The sequence below is a fragment of the Ananas comosus genome, linkage group 2 (assembly GCF_001540865.1).
Source record: "Ananas comosus cultivar F153 linkage group 2, ASM154086v1, whole genome shotgun sequence".
NCBI classification, from domain to species: domain Eukaryota; kingdom Viridiplantae; phylum Streptophyta; class Magnoliopsida; order Poales; family Bromeliaceae; genus Ananas; species Ananas comosus.
This window is the reverse complement of record NC_033622.1, coordinates 16,468,019-16,492,823: the sequence shown is the minus strand read 5'-3', so window position 1 is coordinate 16,492,823 and position 24,805 is coordinate 16,468,019. Positions and strand designations below refer to the sequence as shown.

At 39.5% G+C, this 24,805-nt stretch overlaps 3 protein-coding genes across 3 annotated transcripts; 1 reads left to right on the top strand and 2 right to left on the bottom strand.

Moving 5' to 3' along the window:
• Positions 100-4,909, top strand: LOC109706654 (heat shock protein 81-1). The gene is made up of 3 exons (XM_020227598.1): positions 100-345; positions 463-885; positions 3,089-4,909. The coding sequence occupies exons 1-3, from the start codon at positions 220-222 to the stop codon at positions 4,637-4,639; spliced, it is 2,100 nt and encodes a 699-aa protein (XP_020083187.1). The 5' UTR covers positions 100-219; the 3' UTR covers positions 4,640-4,909.
• Positions 7,632-11,157, bottom strand: LOC109728234 (aspartyl protease family protein At5g10770-like). Its single transcript, XM_020258602.1, has 3 exons — positions 11,012-11,157; positions 8,755-9,163; positions 7,632-8,658 (listed from the first exon to the last, which is right to left on the bottom strand). Exons 2-3 carry the CDS (start codon positions 9,008-9,010, stop codon positions 7,907-7,909), a joined length of 1,008 nt encoding a protein of 335 aa, XP_020114191.1. The 5' UTR covers positions 9,011-9,163; positions 11,012-11,157; the 3' UTR covers positions 7,632-7,906.
• Positions 20,799-23,619, bottom strand: LOC109706652 (aspartyl protease family protein At5g10770-like). The gene is made up of 2 exons (XM_020227596.1): positions 23,160-23,619; positions 20,799-22,173 (listed from the first exon to the last, which is right to left on the bottom strand). The coding sequence occupies exons 1-2, from the start codon at positions 23,260-23,262 to the stop codon at positions 20,939-20,941; spliced, it is 1,338 nt and encodes a 445-aa protein (XP_020083185.1). The 5' UTR covers positions 23,263-23,619; the 3' UTR covers positions 20,799-20,938.

Below are 24,805 nucleotides of genomic sequence, written 5' to 3'. Positions count from 1 at the left end.
AACTATTCCGAATCGGGGCCACTCTCCTCTGGTCCTGGGTCTTTAGAAGGATCTAGAACCCCTCTCCCTCCACTCTATATATATTCTCTTCCGCGCAACCTCGTTACGCCCTCTCATAGTAAACCCTAGATCTCTTTGCCTCCTCGCCTCCTCCGTCTTTTTATCTTCGTCTCCCTCTCTCTCTCTCTCTCGCGCGCGCACCTCTTGCTAAGCACTATCATGGCGGCGGAGACGGAGACCTTCGCTTTCCAGGCTGAGATCAACCAGCTCCTCAGCCTCATCATCAACACCTTCTACTCCAACAAGGAGATCTTCCTCCGTGAGCTCATCAGCAACTCCTCCGATGTAAGGATCCCCCCGATCTCTCCCCTAAATCCTCAGATCTCTCTCTCTTTACGCTTCTTCGTTGCTTATTTTGCTTTTTCGATCGCTAATGGTCTTAGAACCCTAACCCTAAAACAGGCCCTGGATAAGATCCGGTTCGAGAGCCTCACGGACAAGAGCAAGCTCGATGCGCAGCCGGAGCTCTTCATCCACATCATCCCCGACAAGGCGTCGAAGACGCTCTCCATCATCGACAGCGGGATCGGCATGACTAAGTCCGATCTCGTGAACAATCTCGGCACGATCGCTAGATCGGGGACGAAGGAGTTCATGGAGGCGCTCGCCGCTGGTGCCGATGTTAGTATGATCGGTCAATTCGGTGTTGGCTTCTACTCGGCCTACCTTGTCGCCGAAAGGGTCGTCGTGACCGCCAAGCACAATGATGATGAGCAGTACGTGTGGGAGTCGCAGGCCGGAGGATCCTTCACTGTTACTAGGGATACCTCGGGAGAGAACCTTGGGAGGGGAACCAAGATCACCCTCTTCCTCAAGGAAGATCAGGTATAGCAGTAAAACCCTAATTTAGTTTTGGTTTGATTTTATGAGTGATTTTGTGTTATAGCTTTCCTGTGGTTGATGAATTGTTCGTTGTAAGCTCTCTTATTTCTGTTAATGCAGCAGTTGTTTATCACTGGGACTTTGAGTTATTGCTCTCTTCGTTCCTATTTAGTTACTAGTCTGGCGTTTGTTCTAGTTGATTTGTTAAGTTACTCATCTGGCTTTTGTTCAAGTTGATTTGTTAGTTCATGTCCTGCTTAATTATATTTTCATAGAATGGTGTTCCTTGATCTAAGGATCTTGTGATTTCTGGTGTTAAATAGAGAATTTACACATGATGTTTTGATGAGCTGATGTGCTGTGTTTTGCATCTTATTGTTGTGTGGCATTAGACCTTACATTGTCGTCAAAGCTACCATGTGGCATAGTTAATGGGAAAAGTCTAGATTGGAGATATAGTATATCTCCTTGCCACTTTGGGCATGTAGTTCATGTTCTTATTTGGTGATGCATCATTTTTTATTTTGTATCCTTTTTTCACATAGGTTGCTGACTTGTTATTAGGCTAGTATTTTTGTATGAGTTGAAGATGGTCCTGCATTTGTGATTTTGATTTTCCTTTTTCGAACTTCTTAGATAATGATAGCATATAATTAGCGATACGCAAGTTACTTTTACTTTTTAGTTTTTGACTTGCTAGCTTTGTTGGTTGTGTTGTTAGCAAATAGCAGGTGCACTTTCCTAAATATTTTATAATTCACATATAGAACTCTTGAGTTACTATTTAATTATTGCATGCCTATGGGGTCTCTTTGTATATTTGCCCCCCTGTTTTTTTCTCCTGCTAGTCAATTGCATGTTGTATGCGTTCATAATTATTTAAATATTGGAATGTTGCCATCTCAAGAGGGATTATCTCAAAATTATGATCACTGATTGTGTAGACTTTGCAATATATTCCTTTTATTGTGCTTTCACCATTTTACAATTTAAATATATTTAGGCCTAGTTTGTGATTGCATTGACCACACATATTTAGGGGGCTTGAAAATCCAACAGCACTTTCAGGCTGATTTATTTTAATTTTAAAGAATTAGGGGAGGGGAAGCTCTAAAGCTTTTAGGATTTTTATGGTCCTCTAGAGCATTATATTTGATGTGTCTCGATAAAGCATTTCTAAAGTAGTGCCTATTGATAGTATATATACATTTTACATTCTGATGCATCATAAGTTGATGCGTTTCTTGCGTCATTTTCTTGTGTATTTGGTGGCCTCAATTGTGTGTTTTCAATCGTCTTTGATTGGTTATCTGATAATATTCTTGGTAGAAATTCAGAGGACATGTCCTAAGTTTTCTTTAGTTGCCATCTCTTATTCTTTGACAATTCTTGAGGCTTAGTTGATCTTTCTCATATTGACATTTTTTTTAATTCATTGATTAATCTTGCTTGTAATTTTTACTTGGAAATAGTAAGGCCTACAACTTTCACTTGGTTACTAATGTGTCGATCACAATAGTTAGCCTTCTTGTGTGCTTTGTTTGGTCTTAACCTTCTGATTATCTTCTTAACCTTCTGATTATCTGTTTAAGATTTCAGTTCCTATTTCACTATTTAGAATTTTAGTTAATCCTTCTAGACTTAAACGAGGAAGTTTTACTTTTATTGAGTTGTTCAAACATTTTTAGCGTATTATTGTAGGATGAAAATTGGGTCATTTAATGGTTGGGTTGAAAGAATTCAAGAAAATTCTATTAACAAGGAATGTTAAAATGGTATGCCCAAATGCTATAAAACTAGTCATTTGACTCATATTTGTAGTAAAAGGTATGCAATCAATTGGAGTTTATTTCTATTGGAAGCTGTAAAAGCATCCTTCGTATTTTTTCCTTTCTGTAATGCTAGAGTTACTTTCTGCGAAATTCAGTAATTTGTTTTGCCCCCACCTTTGAATCTGAAATTCCAGGGCATGACTCTTTGATCCCATTTTCCTCATATACCAAAGAATTATTGATCATGGTAATTATTCTTTAGTATTAAGTTTATCATACTTGTGTACTGATGGGCCATTTGTTTCCTTTCGTCTTAATATGCTGACCAATAGAATTCTGCCTTTTGCACTGCCATGTGTCACGTGGTGGCCAATCTAAAGAAGTGTTATAGAACAATTCAGCCTAATATTTATGTCTGTTTGTTGGGGTTGCAGTTGGAATACCTTGAGGAGCGCCGTCTTAAGGATCTGATCAAGAAGCACTCCGAGTTCATTAGCTACCCCATCTCCCTATGGGTTGAGAAGACCACTGAGAAGGAAATCTCTGATGATGAGGATGAGGAGGACAAGAAGGATACTGAGGAAGGCAAGGTCGAGGATGTTGATGAGGAGAAGGAAGAGAAAGAGAAGAAAAAGAAGAAGATCAAGGAAGTGTCCCATGAATGGTCCCTGGTCAACAAGCAGAAGCCCATCTGGATGAGGAAGCCTGAGGAGATTACCAAGGAAGAGTATGCTGCCTTCTACAAGAGTCTGACCAATGACTGGGAGGAGCACCTTGCAGTCAAGCACTTCTCTGTGGAGGGCCAGCTCGAGTTCAAGGCTGTCCTCTTTGTTCCCAAAAGGGCTCCGTTTGACCTCTTTGACACGAGGAAGAAGCTCAACAACATCAAGCTCTATGTCCGCCGTGTCTTCATCATGGACAACTGTGAAGAGCTGATGCCAGAGTACCTGAGCTTCGTTAAGGGTATTGTTGATTCCGAGGATCTGCCCCTTAACATCTCCAGAGAGACGCTGCAGCAGAATAAAATCCTCAAGGTCATCCGCAAGAACTTAGTCAAGAAGTGCGTTGAGCTCTTCTTTGAGATTGCCGAGAACAAGGAGGACTACAACAAGTTCTATGAGGCGTTCTCCAAGAACCTCAAACTTGGCATCCATGAGGACGCCCAAAACAGGTCGAAGCTCGCGGAGCTGCTGAGGTTCCATTCCACCAAGAGTGGTGATGAGATGACCAGCCTCAAGGACTATGTCACAAGGATGAAGGAGGGCCAGAACGACATCTACTACATCACTGGTGAGAGCAAGAAGGCTGTCGAGAACTCCCCCTTTCTAGAGAAGCTGAAGAAGAAGGGCTACGAGGTCCTCTTCATGGTTGATGCTATCGATGAGTACGCAGTGGGCCAGCTGAAGGAGTTTGAAGGGAAGAAGTTGGTGTCTGCAACCAAGGAAGGTCTCAAGCTCGACGAGAGCGAAGATGAGAAGAAGAAGCAAGAAGCCCTCAAGGAAAAGTTTGAGGGGCTATGCAAGGTGATCAAGGAGGTGCTTGGTGACAGGGTGGAGAAGGTTGTGGTGTCTGATCGTGTAGTCGACTCTCCATGCTGCTTGGTGACTGGGGAGTACGGGTGGACGGCCAACATGGAGAGGATCATGAAGGCGCAGGCGCTGAGGGACTCGAGCATGGCTGGGTACATGTCAAGCAAGAAGACTATGGAGATCAACCCGGAGAACCCCATCATGGAGGAGCTGAGGAAGAGGGCTGATGCTGACAAGAATGACAAGTCGGTGAAAGACCTTGTGATGCTGCTGTTCGAGACTGCCCTCCTTACCTCTGGCTTCAGCCTCGATGACCCCAACACCTTTGGCAACAGGATACACCGCATGCTGAAGTTGGGTCTCAGCATTGATGAGGAAGAGGTGGCCAATGAGGACACCGACATGCCCCCCCTGGAGGATGATGCTGGGGAGAGCAAGATGGAGGAAGTTGACTAAGAATCTACTGCTTTACTTTATTGCCTAATAGTCAGTTCTAAATTTTAATGACTTGTTATCTTAGATGTGACGATTTTGGATCTTTAGTTTTACATATCTATGTTGGATGAGGTCAGCTTCGCTTTAGCCTGCAATAGGGGCCTCGCTGTCTATTGTTTTGTTTGAATGTGCTTAGACACTATGTTCCTTAAGAGTGAGTTTAGTTGGTGGTTTCTCTACTATGCTTCCATACTCTCGTGTTACTTAAATGGATGTCCTACATTCCTGCTAGATCTTCACTGGCGTTGCTTTTTTGTTGCTCTTATTGGGTTTGCTTGTGCTGCTGCAAAGTGATCCATGGCAGCCACTGCAGCTAACACAAGATTAACTGTCTTATTTTGGATCATTTATGTTGTTGTATATAAATGTACGAGAGCAGTACGCACTATTTTTAGGTATAAATCATACACTAGTAGGCATGTCTTTTAACTAGTTGCAAGACTAAGTTGCATCTTTACTATTCCTCATCATTTTTACAGGCTTCTTGTGGTTCATGTTTTTTTACGAGTTGCAAGAATAAGTTGCATCTTTATTATTCCTTTACTAGTTGCAAGAATAAGTTGCATCTTTTTATTCCTAACCAGTTTTATAGAGTACCCTGTTGAAGAAGAGAATAAGCTCCTAGTGAATCCTATGTAAGGACACATGCTAGTTGAGAATACTGTTGTGCATGGCTAGCTTAAAGTATATCTCTTAGCTCCGCCAATAAATAGACCTTACACCCTTTTTTTTACTATAATCTGCTTATTTTTTATTAAAATTCTAAAAGGAATGTCTCAATTTTGAGATAGGAAGTGTAAGATATATATCTATCACTAGTAAGTGTTATTAGTGAGAAATATTCATCACCCGTAAGAGATATATCATTAGCATTTTTAAAAGCACTAAGGTCTTAGTACTAATAATTTTTTAGTTCTTGAATTTACTATTTTGATCATTGTATCATAAGTAAAAAAAATAGTGGTTACTGAAAAGGTTGGGCCTATCATTGTGATTTGTGCATGTATCTAAGGATCGTTAGGTAAAGCACCTTTGTGATAAGCATTTTGTGCTACTTTACCATCATTGGATATAACCCTTTTACTATTTTTATCTTTTCGTATTATACTAGCATAATAGTTGATTGCTATTTCTTGAAAATCAACTTCTCTAGTAAACCCCAAGCTAGATACGTTAACTTGATTGGTATGACCAGCAAGTGTTTTCAATGTGGAGCTGGGGCTGGAGCGGACAAAGCACAATGGGACTTGATTTTGTTTGTCAAAGCCATCAGCGAAGCGAGTGAACACCGATTCGGCGCTCGTCTCTGATCATCTTCACATGGTAGCAGCATTCTGGGCTGAGCGTCTGTATTTTTCCATAGAAGAACTGGAAGATGGAGTGACACACTGGATTGTCCGTCTGAGACGGTACCAGCAGTAGGGATGTTCTGGAGCAGCTGGTGCGCGTGGATGTATCAACCGTGGATTCACCAAATACCCTGTCCACAGCGGCATCCCGTTGTTCCACCAGGGATACCTGAAGGTGCTATGCCAGAAGATGTGTTTCGCTTCCGATTCCGAGGCCAGCATCACCGCGCAGCTTACGAGCAAAAGGAGGGTACGAAAGGACTTGTAATGTCTTCATGGCTATAGCTTGATGCTCCCGCCGCTCGCTCGCACTTAATTTGATGGAAGCCAAAATTTATATAACTGGTTTCGTGAAAACGTTTCCGGCCGGCCGTGTACAGGCAGGCAACCTTGGAGTGTAACTTATTAAATTAAAATCTGTGAACTGACAACAAGTATTTCTTTTTCTTATTTATTTATGTTTCTGAGGCGGAAATTAAGTTAGTCCGGTGGGGTGAAACATGTGCTAGTGAAACGGATGATCGTTCCAAACTAACCAATTAGCGGCGTTAATTAAATACTAAACAGCCAACGCGTTGGCAAAAAACTAAACCAGTACTGTGCATGCTTCCTTGGAGTACTAAATCTCTTAAATGACTTGTGACAAAATATTATTAGTGATCTCGAACAATTAAAAACTCCCTAGTTGCCGCGCCTTAATTTCTGAATCACCACTTTTTTCGCTATATATATTTACATGGAGAGAATTTGACAAACATAGAAAATTAGGTATAAATTGAAACATCACAATAGGCAGAATTGTGGTGGACATTGTAGATTCTGAGGATCTGCGCTTCGACATCTCCATAGAGATGCTGCAGCGGAATAAAATCCTCAAAGGCCACCCAAAAGAACTTCTTAGCTAGTCAAGAAGTGCATTGCGCTCTTCTTTGAGATTAATCCTTTATTTCAAAATCTACTCATCAAAAAGAAATAATGTGTAAATATGAAACTGTTTTGATTTATTGAATTAGATGGGAATAAACGTAGAAATGATGAATGGAGTTGGAAACTTGGAATGGGTTGGTCTATGGTGAATCATGTCCATATAATTTTTTATTTTATTTTTTAATTTTTTAGGGGGAAGAGTTAGAAAGTGTGAGTAGAGAGGGAGACGTGATATACAACCGTCAACATAGCAAGGAATATGTTGGTCATTTCGGACGCGTCCAAGAAAGAGACGACAAGGTCACTCAAGTCAATACAAAGAGAAAGAGAAAATGAAGTCTACAACCCAAAAAGGTTCCACCATTACATTCATTATTTAATTCAATAGTTATAATTTTGCTATAAAAGAGTTTATTTTTTTAAAAAAATTATTAAATAATAAACTAATATTAAGCTTGCAAGTAAAAGAGTTTGTAATTCTTATAATTCCCAATTATCAAAGAGATTAATTATTGTTATTGCTGGAGTATGGCCCATTCTGTAGACCAGGTCAAGGCAAAGGGTCATTCATATTTCCAAAAAAAAAAAAAAAAAAAAAAAAAATTCAGATTTCATGGGAAAATAGCGTTTTCTTTTTTTATTTGAAAAATAAAAGCTATGGAAAAAAATCTCTTTGATAATTAATTTCAGAAGTCATGCAGAAAATTAATCTCTCTCTCTACACACACACACACACACACACACACACACACTACTCAATTCGATATACAATTAACTAATTAAGCCACATCGCTTTGATATATAATTAACTAAGCCAAGCACACATGCTTGACTAATCCTGTGATCAAACAATTGGCCTCGCATTCTATTTCTTACCGTCATAATTAGCCTAGCCAGCTTCTTAATAGATAAGATTCGGAACACCTAATTAATATGCTGAATTATTTAATAATTAATCACAACCTCCGGCGCCAACCCCAATCTTTGCATTGGCTACATCGTACACCACCGTGTACTTCTTTTGTTGGTTATTTCCGATTATGTTTATGCCAGTATCATTATTAACTGCGAAAGCCAGACAAGCCTTGTAATCGTCCTTCATGATCATCGTCCCGTCGAAGTCCAAAGTAAGGCTTGCGCCGTCATCGAACAGCAGCTCGACCGTCGGCACTTTCAGATTCTCGTGGCGACTCACGTCGTCGCACGCGTCCAGGTCAAACATTGGCGGCACCGGCGTGTAGTCTGTCATGTACTTGCGAAACTCTGAGCGGAGGGTGGAGTAGGCCATCGGCGGGAGTCTCGTGATTACAGTACCGGAGTCGATGACCGTCCTCGAGTAGACAGTCGGTGGCAGAGGAAGCGTCTTGTCGGCGACTTTGATTGCAGCTAGTCCGACGAAGTATAATGATGGCCAGGTTGGCGTCGTTAGCATTGGTGTGTACATTACATGCGGCGGCAAGCCCGTGCGACCGATGGCCAGGTAGCCCATGGAGTTTGGCGACGAAGGAAGGCAGTAGGAAAAGATCTTGCCGAATTTTTCTGATGCTTGTGAGAACAGCGAGGCCTTTCCACGGCCTAGGCCGATCAAGCCAGTGGTCAAGTCGCCCCCGATGTCGCCATCGCTGCAGCCGAACACAAAGTTCGGTAACACGGCGGAAGGTGTTAAAGTAAGTGTGTCTCGAATGAGATTGCCCTTCCTTCGTGCTTACCTCATCAATGTCCAAGATTACAAAGCTGCAGGTATTTGACTGATCAGCACAAGTGCAGTTGGATGCATGAGACGACGAGCTGGGAGCACTCATCCGAGTTGCACCGGATGCTGCTGTAAGTCGATGATTCTATATATTGCGTCGAATAATAGTTTCTCGGGTGCTTCACATTCTATGCACGTTGTGCAGAGAATCCATGACAGATCGCTACCGGTGTCGAACATCACGGTGAAATCTTTTTTCGGAGTTCCGATGCCGACGGTTATGACATAACTGTCAGTGCGAAGTAATGATCCAGAGTAGGCAGGAATGGTCGACACCTCAGACGAGCCTCCTACATCATCCATTTTTGACCTGATGGACGTAAGTCGTTGAAATTAATGAGTCGACCCGAACTTTGTCGCTCTTCAGGATTTGTTCCAGTGACAGTTTTCTCTCTGTAGCGAGTGGCGAGTACGGGCTGTCCCGGTGGACGACGTTTAGCTGGAACAGCTTTGAATCTGTGGCAGAACGAATACTAAAATGATCAGCTTGATTCCTTAGCAGCTAGCGTATATATATAGAGGTTAATTTTATTTCTTGACGAGCGCAAGAATCGTTAGCAGCATATATAAATATTGTGCTTGTTGCTTTGAGCTATTACGAGAAAGATAATTGGCAAAGTTGTAATCAGGTTGCAGGAGAAAGATCAAAAGAATAGGAAAAAAAAAAAAAAAAAAAAAAAACCAAGAGGCCATGGTGAGTGAGGGAACGTGCGACTGCATGATTAATTGCTTTGTCTTGCTGCTGTGGAGTGCACGATAAAACTCTATCTATTCACCTTTACCTAACAAAAATTCAGTGAAAATAGTCCGTGTGGATGTGATTGCATGTCTCACATTAGGGACTATTCCTATTAAATTTTTGTTTCCTTTACCTTAGTGGTCAGGAATTAATGGATTCAAAACATATCATGTGAAAATAATAAGGCTTCTTTGACTCTCATGTTGTGTGGGGTTTAGTTCGGGTGCCTTCGAAGATAGAGGTTGCGGATATGTGTCGAATGAAATTGAAAAACAAAAGGATCTATTTATAAGGGCATGCTAATTAATCTAAGCAAAAGAAAACCATATTACACAATTTAAAGAAGCTACAAACTAAGATAATCTCCTATTGATTATAAGCCATGCATGGATATATATATTTAGAGGAATTAATTAAGATGGAATCTAGCAATACAAAGATCGCACCACATAGATAGAACGCAGATTTTATTTTATTTTATTTTTTGTCACTTTGATTCCGTTGCATTCTTGTTCATTGTCGATATAATATATATTGAGAGTCACTTTAAAATCATTGGTATATATAACATATTAGATTCGGAATGGATTGAGCTCTAAACTGAATGGATCAAACGTGGTTGTCAAAGGGCATAGCACCCGCCAATCAAGCAACTTTGTTAAGACCTGTTTGGCCCCTCAATTATTTTAGTTTTTAGAAATAACGTAGCGCATTAGAAATATTCGACGAAGATAAAAAAATTAAAATTGTTGTTAGAATAGGAACAAAAAGAAGGGGAAAAAAGAGGCGAAAACATTCTTAATTTACTGCTTTAAGTTCTGCTGAAAAAATAAAATAAGATAAGATCATTACCCATTAAATTAAATCAAAAAACTTATTACACCAATTAATAAAATATGCAGCATTCATCAGATTTGCAAGCATCCGAATAGGCAAGTGCACACAATAATTACTGAGTTTAATAAAAAATTATAAAAAAAAATAATTTATAAAGATAGCTTAATTCAAAAGAATCTGAAGTGCACATAATACTTACTGAATTTAATAAAAAAAATATAAATTTAATTTATAAAGATAACTTAATTCAAAAGAATCTGAAGTTCGCTGGTCTTAAAATAAAAAAAAGTTAGAAATGGTTGAGCAACATTTATTTTGTAAAACAGCTTATGATTGAAGGGGTACTTGTACATTTGTACGTACTGTGACACGTAACAACATAAAAGAATGTAGCATAAATAATTAATTCATTGCTACGTATTATATTGCTATTTCTTTCTCTCTTTTTCGAAAATGATAGTTATGCTTTTTAATAACTAAAACATCAACATAAATATATAAACTTACACAAGAGTATTAATATATGATGTAAGTGTAGGCCGCACAAATTATAAATTTATCAAATTTAACAGAATTTTCGACCCAACTTGATTAAGTCACGTTTTTTTCATAAATTCTAACGGTAAATTTACTGCACCAAAATGACACTATTAAATAAGAAGCAAATTGATTTTGCTAAGTAAAAAAAATAAATTCAGCGAATTAATTAATAACCGCATTATCGGTACCTCTGTTGCCATGAAGAGCTGATGAAGAATGATAAAGAAGAGTCGAAAATATAAGAAGGAAGAGATATGAAATGAAAGCAATGTTGTTTGGGAAGAAAGTCATTACTGTAGTAGAAGAAATAGGAGAATCAGTGTGAGCTGTGGATTTTCTTGCTGTGGAGTGAGGAAGAGAGCTCTCAACAATTCTCCTATTTATAGGCAACAGGTTGCCTGCTAATTAAGCTAAGCTAAAACCCTATTAGTTAGCCATGTAGAGGGATTAAGATAAAAGCTAGCTAGTGATCAGTTAATATTGCATTAGAATTTATAGAGAAGTTTGACCTAATCAAGTTAAGCCGAAAATTATGCAAATTCTACAACTGGTCCAATTTTTTTTTTTGTAAACTATCATAACTTTTCATATGTGTCTATTTTCGACTTATAGTCCCAATTCGAAAATAACTTTTGTCAGATCTACGCGCTGATTGGCAACGACCTAGTTTAGGACCTAATTTTAATTGTTTTGGTCTCCAAATTTATTCTTCTAGACAGTTCTTGAAAAACTTCTCTATTTTTTCTATTTTGAGTTAGATTGATGAGTCCATTACAGTTATTTCTACTAAAACTAGATCTAGAGATATTTTAGATTCGGTTAGTTTCTTTCCTAGTAGAGTTCTGATATCACATTTATCTTGTCGTCTAAAGTACAAAAGCAAAAAATATATATTATTTTTTATATTAGTTTAATATTGTGGTATTTATACTTATTATAAAAAAAAAACTTTCTTATAAATTAAATCATTGTTTGCACTTGTGAAAACTTTTGGTTGGTTAATTCATATATAATAATACAGTTTTACTTGTCTAAATTAAGTGTTATATGGATTTATCATATAATACAAATAAAATATTTTTAAAATTGACTGTTTTATGGGTCTACCAATAATAAAGTAGATTATTTTTTATTTGAAACCTCAAAACCAACCTTTTCTTCAAAAGAAATGATTCTAGCTAGCTAGATGTTGATGTAAATTACAGGTATAACATTTTTTTCCCTCTTCACGTGCTATGATATGGCCTCTCATAAATGTCAAGGATTCTACAAAGAATCTCTAGCAAACTTGTTATAACTTGTTTTCCCTCTTCACATGCGATGATATTGCCTCTCATAAATGCCAAGGATTCTACAAAGAATCTCTATCAAACTTGTTTGTTAAACCGCAAGTAATTGGGACATCATAAATAAACACTTGAGGACTCCAACCATCAAAATGGAAGGCATATTTATTAGAATCAAATAAATTCACGTGGCCCACACTTTTTTAGGACATCATAACCACTAACTTATTTCACTGACTGATGACTCCAGAGTGCCGCAAATAGCACCCAGCATGCAAGTTCCTTTTATAGAGTCACGCGTGTTGAACAAACCCAAGTTAATAAAAATAAGAGTTAATTGCATCCCGCTTAGGGATGTCAACGGGTCGGATATGGGTCGGATTTTTAAAAATCTGAACCCGAACCCGAATACCAAGTTCATACCCGAATCCGAACCCGAACCCGACGGGTTTAAAAAATCCATACCCATACCCGGCCCCGACCAAATACCCGAAACCCGAACCCGAACCCGAAAACCCGAACCCGAAAACCCAAATCCAAAATAATGACTTCTTTTTTACCATATTTTAAAATATATTATAGTAAAATCAAATTTTCAAAACATAATCAAATACAATCAAAGTACGTACATTCATGCCATATAGATATTTCGATACAAAATTTCAAAACACAATCNTGGGTTCGAATTAGATTTAGGGTTAGGATTATATTGCTCAAATAAATATATTTAATATAAAATTAACAGCTATTTAAAATAATTGCCGCTAAAACATAAGTTATAAAAAGAATTAACGGCCGTTCGATAATCGCCGCTACTAAATTGCCGCTAAAAGATGATTTTGTTGTAGTGCATGTAGTTACGAATGAGTGGTCAAAATTGTACAACTTTCTCATTAGAAGTTAAGTATAGGATTCTTAATTAACCTTAAGATCATGATTGTAGAACTTAATTAGTCTAGTTAGCTTAAAAAATTTCTACGAAAAGTACAAAAAATTAAACTACCCATATTAGTCGCTAAAATTAATTGTCATTTTAGAATCCAATTCCTAGGAAGTTTAGATATCTTAAATCATGTTTAACAGAGCTAATCATTAATTTCAATATCGTATTATTATATTTTAAGTAAGTTTATTAGCATAGAGGTTAGTGAAATCTCATTATGTTCAAATTTTAATATCAATCCTTAGAAAAATAATTAAAAAGGAAATTTTTATAAAGGAAAAAACCCTATTAATTGATAGAACAAGGGCAAAGAGTCCACAAATAACTAAGATTCCAAAATATTATAAACCAATAGTGTTTGCACATTAAGTAGAATATATTGTAACTATTAACTCTAAAATTCCTTAAGTTACAGGTATATATAAAGTATGTACCATATTTGATAATTAATTATGTTCACTTATATTCAAATTTTTTTTTAAAACAAATTTAATTAAGTCCTCACGTGGTCTTAATTAACTTAATTACCAAACAGCTGTTATTCTCAAAACAAGTTATTAAAAGCCTTTAATTTGATAAGCTACTAACTAACACTTGCTTAATTATGAGGCATCTAATTAAACAGATTATTACTGATCTACTTGATCCCCCCCAAAAAACACACACATCATCAATAAAAATACTATTTATCCTCCCTAGAACATGTCGCGCACTCACGTCGATCGTAATCATATGATTTTTGCACTAATCTAATCATGTAAACAACAAAATTAAGCATGATTAGGATCTCGGAGATAAGTGAATAAACAATAGTTGTTTCTTCAAAAGGTGTTATGTAGATTTACGACAAGGAGATTAAGATAAACATTATCCGATAATGGCTCAACGAGACGCGTGTGCGATGTCCATTGAGTGTATAGCTACATATGTTGGAACAGTTTGTGATAAAGGTATGAAATAGAAAAATTAAAAGGCTTCAAGGCGTGTAGCAATGCCATTTTCCTTAAGGCTTAATCCGTCCCCACCGTTCTAACAATTTGGTGTGCACCGGGTCAACGAACAACCTCCCAGGATACAATGAAGCGTAAACCTCAACTGCGTTTGCACACACGAAGTCGAGCCTTTGAGCACTCACTCGATTAAGTTGTCAAAAGAAATAGAATATAAAACAAGAATGGAATTATTATGAATGAAGACTTCAACTCTTCAACTGTTTTCTGTCTGTATCCTTCTGCAACCAATGCTATGGACTTATATAGGCCACGAACGGGTGCTTCATGAAGTGACTATTCACGAAAGGGTGTTTCGTGAAGTGACTATTCATGAATAGGTGTTTCGTGAAGTGACCTTTCGATTGTGACTTTTCATTTGATCATAACTACCAAATAGTTATATGAATCAAGTTCAATGAATATAACCATTGATTCCAACGGGCATATGTACGAAGAGACACACTATAAAGATGTGTCTTTTCATATCATATTCTTTCACTAAAAGTCACATCCTTTCACTCTAAGAGTCATACCTTTTGATTAGAGTTGCATCCACTCACTAAGGGTTGCATCCATTCACTAAGAGTTGCATCCATTTACTAAGGATTGCATCCTTTCACGAAGAATCACATCCATTCACTAAAAACAATAAACAAAATATATTATTTTAAAATTTTCCTTACATTTTATAGGGATAAAAATAAAAAGTTAAACTTTATCGGAATATATCAGTTATTCGATATGTTTACAGAAAGTTATATGCAATTAACCCTATTATAGATATACAAACCATTAGATTTGGAATGGGCTGAGAAGTAAACTGAAAAGGGATTTTAATGGTGCTGTCATACCCCAATAATCTCACATTGGATAAAAATGAGAACGCGATTGGGTATATAAGAGACTTAGACACTAATAATAATAACTGAGTTTAAATATTTTGGGCCGGTGTTTGGGCCAAACGAGTTATTGTTGCTAGTGGGTTAGGTCGTTATATTTGGTATCAGAGTCGGTTCACCGGTCAGAATTATGTGGCGAGTTTCGGCTGAGTTAGGGTCTGAAAGATAAAGTGATAGGCGATGACGGAGTCTGAATGACAAGATGACCGGCTATGCCAGATTTTGGATGACAAGGTTGGCCTTAACGGGAGAAGTTTGTCACACCCCAATAATCTCATATCGGAGAGGAATGAAAATGTGATTGGGTATATAAGAGACTTAGGCTTTGTTTGGGATTGCGGAGAGATTGCATTACGTGAGAAAGTACGTTGAAAAAATACTATGTTTGTGTTCCGTACGTAATATTGTGTTCCGCATATCGTGATGAGTTGATTATGATATATTTTCTGCGGTCCTATCGGAGAACGTAAAAGCATATTCCTATATGCTTTTTCCTCAACTCCATTTTATCTAATAGCGTTAGATAGGCCTCAATACGAAACTAAGTTTTAGACATTCGTAATAATAACTGAACTTAAACATTTTGAGCCGGTGTTTGGGCCCAACGAGTAATTATTACTAGTAGGCTGGGTCGTTACAGATGCAAAATTTGCCATCTATTCTTTTAAAAGTAAAAAATTTTACTAGAGTGGAACAAAAAAATAAAAATAAATTAAAAGTTAAACTGTAGAAAAAATATGGCCAATTTGCATAAAAAATCCACTTATTTTGGGCTTTTGCAAAACCGGGCCACCTTTTTCGTTTTTGCAGATTCGGTCGGCTTTTTCAGCAAACTGACCAAAATACCCTTATTACTTTTTCTCTTTCCTCTTTCTCTCTCCTCTTCGTTCTCTCGTTCTTTTTTTTTTCCGCCGGAAAAAAAAAAAGCGAAGGCCAGGCGGAGCAATTTTTTCTTCTCTTTTTCTTTTTCTTCTTCTTCTTCCTCCTGCTGGAGCACGCTTTTTTTTTTTCCCCTCTTCTTCTTCTTCTTCTTTTTCTTCCTGTAAGAGCACGGGGCGCGCCACGGCGACTTCCGGCCTCGCCAAGCGGCTTCTCCTCCACCGCGTGTCGGAACGCCGAGACGTCGTCGGAGGTGGCAGGCGACGAGATCGCCTCCGACGACGTCGCGGTGGTTGCGATAGAAAGCAAGGAAGAGATGGTGACAAAAAGAAATTATAGAAAAAAAATAAGAATAATAAAAAACAAAAATAAAAATTATTTTTTTCCTACAGAAAAGATCAAAAAATATAGAAGAAGAAAGAAGATGATGAAAATTGCACTCTAAAAATAAGATTACACAGTTTTAAAAAAAATTACACTGTTTTAATGAAAATTATACTATTTGATATATAAATTACACTCTTTTGAAATAAATTTTACACTTTTTAGACTAAGATTGCACCATTTAAAAATATTTTGCACCATTTCGTTTCTTCTTTTTTTTTTTTTTTTTTTCTCTTCTTCTTCTTCCTCTGCTTCCTGTCAGAGATGGATGCCTCCCTCCCTCTCCCCTTGCTTCCCCGGGTCAGCAGCAGATCCGCGGCGCGCCGCGCGTTCATCGCCCCCGCGACGACACCAGCCTCCCCTGCGAGATGCTCGCCGCGATCGTGTCCCTCAGCGGCGGCGGTGTTGAACTCGGCGAGCGACGACGACGTGGCGGGCTCGAGGAGCAGACCGCGTCGAGGGCGAACTCGGCGGGGCTCTCGCCGGCGGGGATGGAGCACCCGAATGCGGCGAGGAAGTCGGCGAGGTGGCCCGGGTCGCCGCAGTAGGCGGCGCGGCTGCGCGAGATGATGAGGAGGCGGTCAACGAGCCCCAGAACGCGACGGCTCGGCTGGTGGACGGAGGCGACGACGACGCTCCCGGCGCGCGCGATGCGGATGCCTACCTCCTTCTCCCCTTGCTCCCCAGGGTCAGCAGCAGCTCCGGGTTGAGAGCGGGGGTCACGCGCGCCGCCCGGCGCTCTGCTCGGGCGGCGTCGGCCGCCGTCGCGATCTCCGACGGCTGCTTCTTCTTCTTCGTAATGGTGTAATGGTGCACGCGGGCGGGTGCACGCAGCGGCGGCGAGCGGGCACCCGGGCGCGCTGTGGCTGCTTCTTCTTCGTCGTAATGGTGTAATTACACCATTAATGGTGTAATGATTACACCATTAATGGTGTAATGGTGCACCATTACACCATTAATGGTGAAATTACACCATTAATGGTGTAATGGTGTAATTACACCATTAACGGTGCACGCGGCCCGCGGAGCGGAGCCGTGGGTGGAGCTTCTCGGGCACAGCCGGCCGAGGGCCTCCTCGAAGCGCGCCAGTAGTGCGGCGTGGCGCCGACGCTGCCGCGCGGAGCGGGCAGCGAAGTCGTGGCCGAGGCAGCCGCTCGAACTCGTGGCCGAGGTTGCGGCCGGCGGCAGCGAGCGCCCGCCCCAGCACGCGCCGCTCACGCAGGAGGCGCGCGGACAGCTCGAGCTTGGCGGCGGAGGCGGAGAAGACGGCGCCGGCGGCGTCGAAGTGGCGGCGGAACCGCCGCTCATCGGGATGCGGGGAGGGGGATCGTCAGGAGGACGGGATGGAGGGGGGAGGAGGGGGCAGAACCGCTGTTGTTAGTCCCGCATCCCGACCAGGTTAGGGAAGCTGGCGGAGCATTTATAATAAAAAATTCAGAGGCTCAACTTGATAGAAATTCATCACATTTATAATAAATATTAGCCGACACAACTATACGTTGTAATTAATTAAACTGACCAAGGCACTATATATGTTCCCTCGTCTATTTGTTAATTATTGCTACATATATATACGCAATCGGTGGACACGAGCTCATACAACTAATTAATAGCATTGCTCTTGATTTGTTTAGTTACTTGAGATCAATAGAGACCTAATTAACATGGCCTCTCAGGCTCCGGTTCTGATGCTTCTCTTGCTGATCTCCTCGTCCTCCTTGTCCTCCTTGCTTTCTCTAGCTCGCTCTTCTGTCGCAGGCGCCGCCGGCCGACGTGGTATCAGAATTAGCCCTTCATTTCAGAAAGAAATAGAAAAATTAATTGTCGATGGTGCGGTTGCCGCCTTGGGCTCCGCCAGCTTCCCCTCATGCACGCTGACTTCGCTGCCCGCTCCGCGCGGCAGCGCCGGCGCCACGCCGCGCTGCTGGCGCGCTTTGAGGAGGCCCTCGGGCGGCTGCGCCCGGCGGAGCTCCACCCGCGGCTCCGCTCCGCGGGCCGCGTGCACCGTTAATGGTGTAATTGCACCGTTACACCATTAATGGTGTAATGGTGTAATTTCATCATTAATGGTGTAATGGTACACCATTATATTACACCATTAATGGTGTAATGGTGCACCATTACACCATTACGACGAAGAAGAAGCAGCCGCAGGTGCCCGCGTGCCCGCCCGCCGCCGCTGCGTGCACCGGCCCGCTTGCACTATTACACCATTACGAAGAAGAAGAAGCAGCCGTCGTAGATCGCGACGGCGGCCGACGCCGCCCGAGCAGAGCGCCGGGCGGCGCGCGTGACCCCCGCTCTCGACCGGCGCGACGTCCCCGGCTGCGACACCCCGCTCCACCTCGCTGCCCGCCTCCCGCTCGCCCCGACTCTCGCCGCAGCGCTCGCGGTCGCCGGTGCCGACCCCTCCCTGCAGAACGCCGCCGGGTGGACGCCGCTTGGCGAGGCCGGAAGTCGCCGTGGCGCGCCCCGTGCTCTTACAGGAAGAAGAAGAAGAAGAAGAAGAAGAAGAGGAAAAAGAAAAAGAGAAGAAAAAATTGCTCCACCTGGCCTTCGCTTGTTTTTTTTCCGACGGAAAAAAAAAAAAGAACGAGAGAACGAAGAGGAGAGAGAAAGAAGAAAGAGAAAAAGTAATAAGGGTATTTTGGTCAGTTTGCTGAAAAAGCGGACCGAATCTGCAAAAACGAAAAAGGTGGCCCAATTTTGCAAAAGCCCAAAATAAGTGGATTTTTTATGCAAATTGGCCAAAAAATATTGACAATTAATTATATATCTCTGAAAAGTTCTTGATTTTTTTATTTATCTCTCTTAAAAGACTAACATTAAAAATATTTCTTCAAAGTTTCAATTGTTTTTCAAATATACTGGCAGTAAACTGTTAGAAATAATCGTTATTTCTGTTAAATTATTATTTTGCCATTTTAAATATATATTTCTACTATCTCCACCTCTCTTATTTGTCTCTTTTCTTATTTGCCCCTAAATTAGGTTTATTATTTTTTAACTATAGTAAAAATTTAATTCAGATTTAATTTGAGATGAGATAAACAGAAATGTATTGTATTGTACGTATAATCGTACAATGACTTGATAGAGACACTCGACTACAATTATGGTAAGAATGCCAAATTGATTAATGATTAGTCTAGTTAGATCGTATAAATTTTGCAATATGTTTAGTGGAAAATTTTTCATTGAAAATAAACTAATTGTCAATAATTAGAGAAGTTAATTCTTCTTCTTACATTTATTTTTGGTAGCTTAACAAAAAATATCAGCAAACAAAAATATTTTATTTTGAAATCAAATTTTGACCGGCAGAAAAGACGGATGGGCATGTAAAACTAATATTACTGTACGTACAAGATTTGATATCAAAACACTCGTAAAAGAGTAATATATATGTTGTTAGACTCAACATTCCAGCAGTATGGCTAATTAAACTTAGCTTATAAAAATATATAGAAGGGTGGATATCAAATTGATCACCATCTAACTCAAATTAAATTCATGAAGATTGATTAGTGGGGACGGATAATTAATTAGATTGATGGCTCGGGTGATTTGAGCAAAGCTATGCAGTACTTGATGAGCTTCTTTTTGTTGGACCTAAGCTCCTGTTCTTCTATTCCGACCTGCCGGTAGTAGCTACACCAACAGCGCTTTGCCTCCTTTTCAACCTCCAGCACTACCCGGCAGCAGTGATGGTTCGGATCCCACAGCACCACGTCTCTCAAAAGAGCCGCTTTCGGCCAAATAAACGTCCATACGTTGGTCAGGCACCCATGGCCGCCGGCTCTCAGTCGGTCTACACATTTTTGCTCTTCCCCCTCCCCCAGCCTGTCCTTACAATCGTCGTCTTCTCGATGCCGGTGTGCCGGCAAAGACTGGCAATCATGCTGGCTGGCCACTTTGTCCACCGCAACAGCAACAAGGAGGAGAAGGAGGACGGCGAGGCCGGCGGTCAACGAGGACATGAGAGCGGCCATGGATGATTAGTAGGTTTAAAAAAAAATTTATTATCTAATTAAGTATAACCTACGGTCCTTTGATGCAATTGTACTAGAACATAAAGAGTAATCGAGTGCTGCTATTTATAGGAGGATGAAACCGAAAACATGCACAATGAAACCTCTGAGGCGTTAATTCCTGCAGGAGTTAGTGGTAATTAAGTGGTAGCTTCACGTACGCAGCATGCATCTTGCAATTAATCGAGCCTCATTACGACTTCGGTTTATTTAGTTGATTTTTTTTCGCCCTTCATTTATCTTAATTAACGCTTTCGAATAATTAATTAAAGCGCTCACCAACTCAATTTTGACATAAGTACGAAAAAGGAGGACGAGTAATTAATATTGAATATTCGCTGGGCCGTGGCATTGTAACGTAAAAGCTAAGTTACTTTATGCTACTAGAGAAGGGACAGCTAAGCGAAAGGATCATGTAAAAAAATTTGAAGCGAAAAAAAACCCACAACTGCATGCAACCATATATAGATACGTGCTAATCACTGCCTTTGATAATTAGTTGACTGTATCACCCATCCATTGCTTACTTGGCTAATCTTTCGATCAAAGAATTAGCCTTAATTATATATATATATATATAGTCTATATTCAAGTACTCCTTATAATCGGCTATCTAACTTCTAGTAGTAATTAAATTTTTTTTTGAGAAAAACATCTAGTAGTAATTAACTAGCTAGCATTCATGCTTTACTTAAAAATATTCACGCACAACCTCCGGAGCCGAACCCAACCTTCCCGTTGGTGACGTCATACACCACCGTGTATTTCTTTTGTTGGGTGTTTCCTATTATGCTCACACCACCGTGCATGTCATCAGTGGCTGTGAATGCCAGACAGCCCATTTGATCGTCCGCCATGATCATCGTCCCGTCAAAGTCCAAGCTAAGGCTGGCGCCACCATCAAACAGCAGCTCGACAGTCGGCACGTTCAGATTCTTGTGCCCGCTCATGTCGTAGCAGGTGTCCACCACAAACTTGTGCGGCATCAGCGTGTACTCCGTCATGTGCTTCTGAAATTCTGACCGGAGGGCGTTGTAAGCCAGCGGTGGCAGTCTTGTGATTACACCGCCAGAGTCGATGGCTGTGGCGGTCCTTGAGAAGACTGTTGGTGGCAGAGGAAGTGTCTTGCTTCCCGCCAGTCGGACAAAGTATAACAATCCCACGACTGGTGGCATCGTTAGCATCGGTGTGTACTTGATGTGTGGCGGCAAGGCAAGCCTACCGAAGGCTAGGTAGCCTGTGGAGCTTAACGACGATGGAATACAATAGGAAAAGACCTCGCCATACTTTTGCGATACTTGTGAGAATAGCGACACCTTTTCACGGCTTAAACCTATCAAGCCGACGGCCCGGTGCTTCATGCTGTAGTAATCGCTGCAGCCGAACACGAAGTTTGGCAGTACATCGAATGGAGCAAGCGTAAGGGTGTCTCGAATGATACTGCCCTCTGTGATTGTCCCATCAGCATACGAGATCGCAAACCGACAAGTGTTTGATTCGGTGGAGCAGCTGGATGAGTCTTGTGCCTGAGAGCACTCATCCGAGTTGCACCGGATGCTGCTATAAGTCGATGACTCTGTCGGGTCAAATAACAGTTTTTTCGGTGCTTCACATTCCCTACATGTGGAGCAAGGAATCCACGACAGATCGCTGCCGGTGTCGAACATCACAGTAAAATCCTTTTTCGGGGTTCCAAGACCGATGGTTACGACGAAATTGTTGGTGTCGAATAGGGATCCAAAATAAGCAGGAATGGACACGGCAAGTGATCCTTCTATAGTACCATTTTTTGAGGCGCCAGAGATAAAACGGTCAAATATATTGAACCGAACCGTATCGTGCTTGAGTATTTGCTCAAGCGACAGTTTCTTTTCTCTAGCAATCGATGAGTACGCACTTTCCCGGTGGACAACGGTCAGATTCAAAAATTTCGAATCTGCGGCAGAATAGTTAAAATAAAATGAGAGTCATTACCCATTAAATTAAGTTAAAAATTTATTATATCGATTACTAAATTATGCAGCATTCATCAGCTTAGAACGTATTCGAACAGTTAAATGCACACAATAATTGTTGAATTTAATAAAATTATAGATTTAATTTATAAAGATAATTTAAAAGAATTTGAAGTTTGCTGGTTGTGAAATTAAAAAAGTTAGAAATTAAGGTTGAGCAATATATATATATATATATATATATATATATATTAAAACGGGTTATGATTGAAGGGGTACTTATACATTTGCACGAACTTTGACACGTAAGGACATATATATTTTGTCTATGAACTATGTTATTTTTAGAATAACAAATATTCTGCACACCATAAATATATAAAAAGCATACTAATACTGTTTGTACATTCAAAAAATAAATGTAAATTTTACAGATTATTTGTTCAAAAATTAATATTTTTACACTAATTTTATGAACTATATATTTAAATATTAAAAATAAAAAATATGCATTTAATTTTTGGATGGATGGATGGATGCAAAATTTACACTCTACTTTTAGGCTTAAAATAGGGGCATTCCTTTAACAAAAATAATATTTAGACGATTAATTGAATTGGCTGCGCAGCGAGGACAATGGTTAATTTTATGGACTGCAATATAACTAATATAAATGCTTCATCAAGTTGATAAACAGCATATATATCAATTTGTTCAGCAAGTCATCATTAATAATTATATACTTATTTAGTAGATAATTAGTATAATAAGGTAATTTATCGTGAACAATTTATAGATATAAGTCAACGGAGACAAAGTAAGATCCAGAATTTTCATTTATATTTTTTACCGGTTGGATATAGCTTACTATTCAGAAACCAAATATATATATACTTTTCAACAGAGAAAAAGTTGAAGTACCAAAAATATATATATATATATATAGAAGGAGATAAAGCTACCAAACCTTGAGACGAGTGCAGTGGTTGCTGCGAGGAGTCACTAATAAAAGTAGACACGAGTGAAAGAAGCACCGCCAAAGCAAAGAAATAATTTGAGAAACCAGCCATAGTGTAAAATGTAAATAAGGATCACCAGTAAATTAAAGTATGTAGATGTATATATGAAGGGAAAGGCTTGAGGACAACTCTTTATATAAGCATAAGAAGCTTTGCTATTGCATCAATGATCATAAATGACAATAAAAAGTGATTGTTAAAAGTAGTAATCAACTACTTTTAACAATTAGCTACCGGTAGAGATGCAAGAACGGGTATAGAGTCCAACAAAGCTCACAAATATCTTCTACTTATTCTTTGGAGAAATATTTGTTCACATTGTATTACAAGTCGATGGTTATTGAGGAGATCTTCCGGATCTTTATTTATGATGATCACCAACCGTGCATAAAGGAATCAGTTTTCCAAATATAAAGAAACTTAAAAAGGACTTCACCAATCAAGCACCGTGTACCTATCTAAGTGGCTGTGCGACTTTTGTGCCAAAGATGCAGAGAGGTGCACGCAATAAGTTGCACTTCTCTATTTCCGCCTTTCCGGGCAAAAATTTCCAATGGAGTATCAATTCCCTTATTACACAGGTTATTAACTTATTATAAAAGAGTTTTGGGAAATTAAGTGCAATTTGCTAACTTTATTTTAATTATTTGGGAAGACCAATTTACTTTTATTAATAAAAAATAATATTTCTAATATATATATATATAATTTAATTATTAAATAATTCTAATAGCGTAAACCATGCTTAACGAAAAGTTGAATTACATGTCTTATCGTTAAAAATAACTTACAAATATAAAGACCTTTATGCTTTCAAAAGTACAATGGCATATATATATATAAAGCTTTTCTTCCTTTTTTTATACTAGCCATTGCTTTCCCTTGCAATACTATATATTTGTATCAAGGTTAAAAGTATCAATATTATTTGAACGACGATTTACAGTTTATCGTGGGTGAAATAATCTATTGGAATTTACTACAGAACCTTTTGTTTCAATTGATTTGATCAGATGTTCTTTAATCACATAATCACGTAGCTAGGCTTAGCTTCCTCAGCTCGTCAATTTGTGTGTTTTGCTAATGACAACAAACTACTCATCTATATATTCAACGAAATGAGAAGTTTTATGGTAAGTTAGGTCGGCAGTATTATTTTTTGCAAGATAAATTAATTTTAAGTTGTGGACTAAGTCCAGCAATGCTTTCTCCACCCAAGTCATGCTCACATCCATGCAAAATGACAAAAGCCTCCTCGCTCCTGGGAATATTTTTTTTATTTTTATTTCAAGGCCCTCTCTAAGAAGCGGACTTGTGGTTAGACATTCTTAGTACACTACAACAGAATTAGGTTATAGGGACACATGTTTAGGACACTTTTGAGTAAGTGTCCCATTTATGCTAAAACTTAAAAACACATCTACTAATGCCTAAATATAAAGCCCAATCCAACCAAAAATAAAAGATTACTCTACTCAACCTACCACACCCAGTCCATTTGGCCCGATTACAAACATAAAAGAAAAAAAAAAAGAAAAATCAATTACCATCTTTTATTCTCTCTTCACTCAATCCACTGAAATTCTAAACGAAG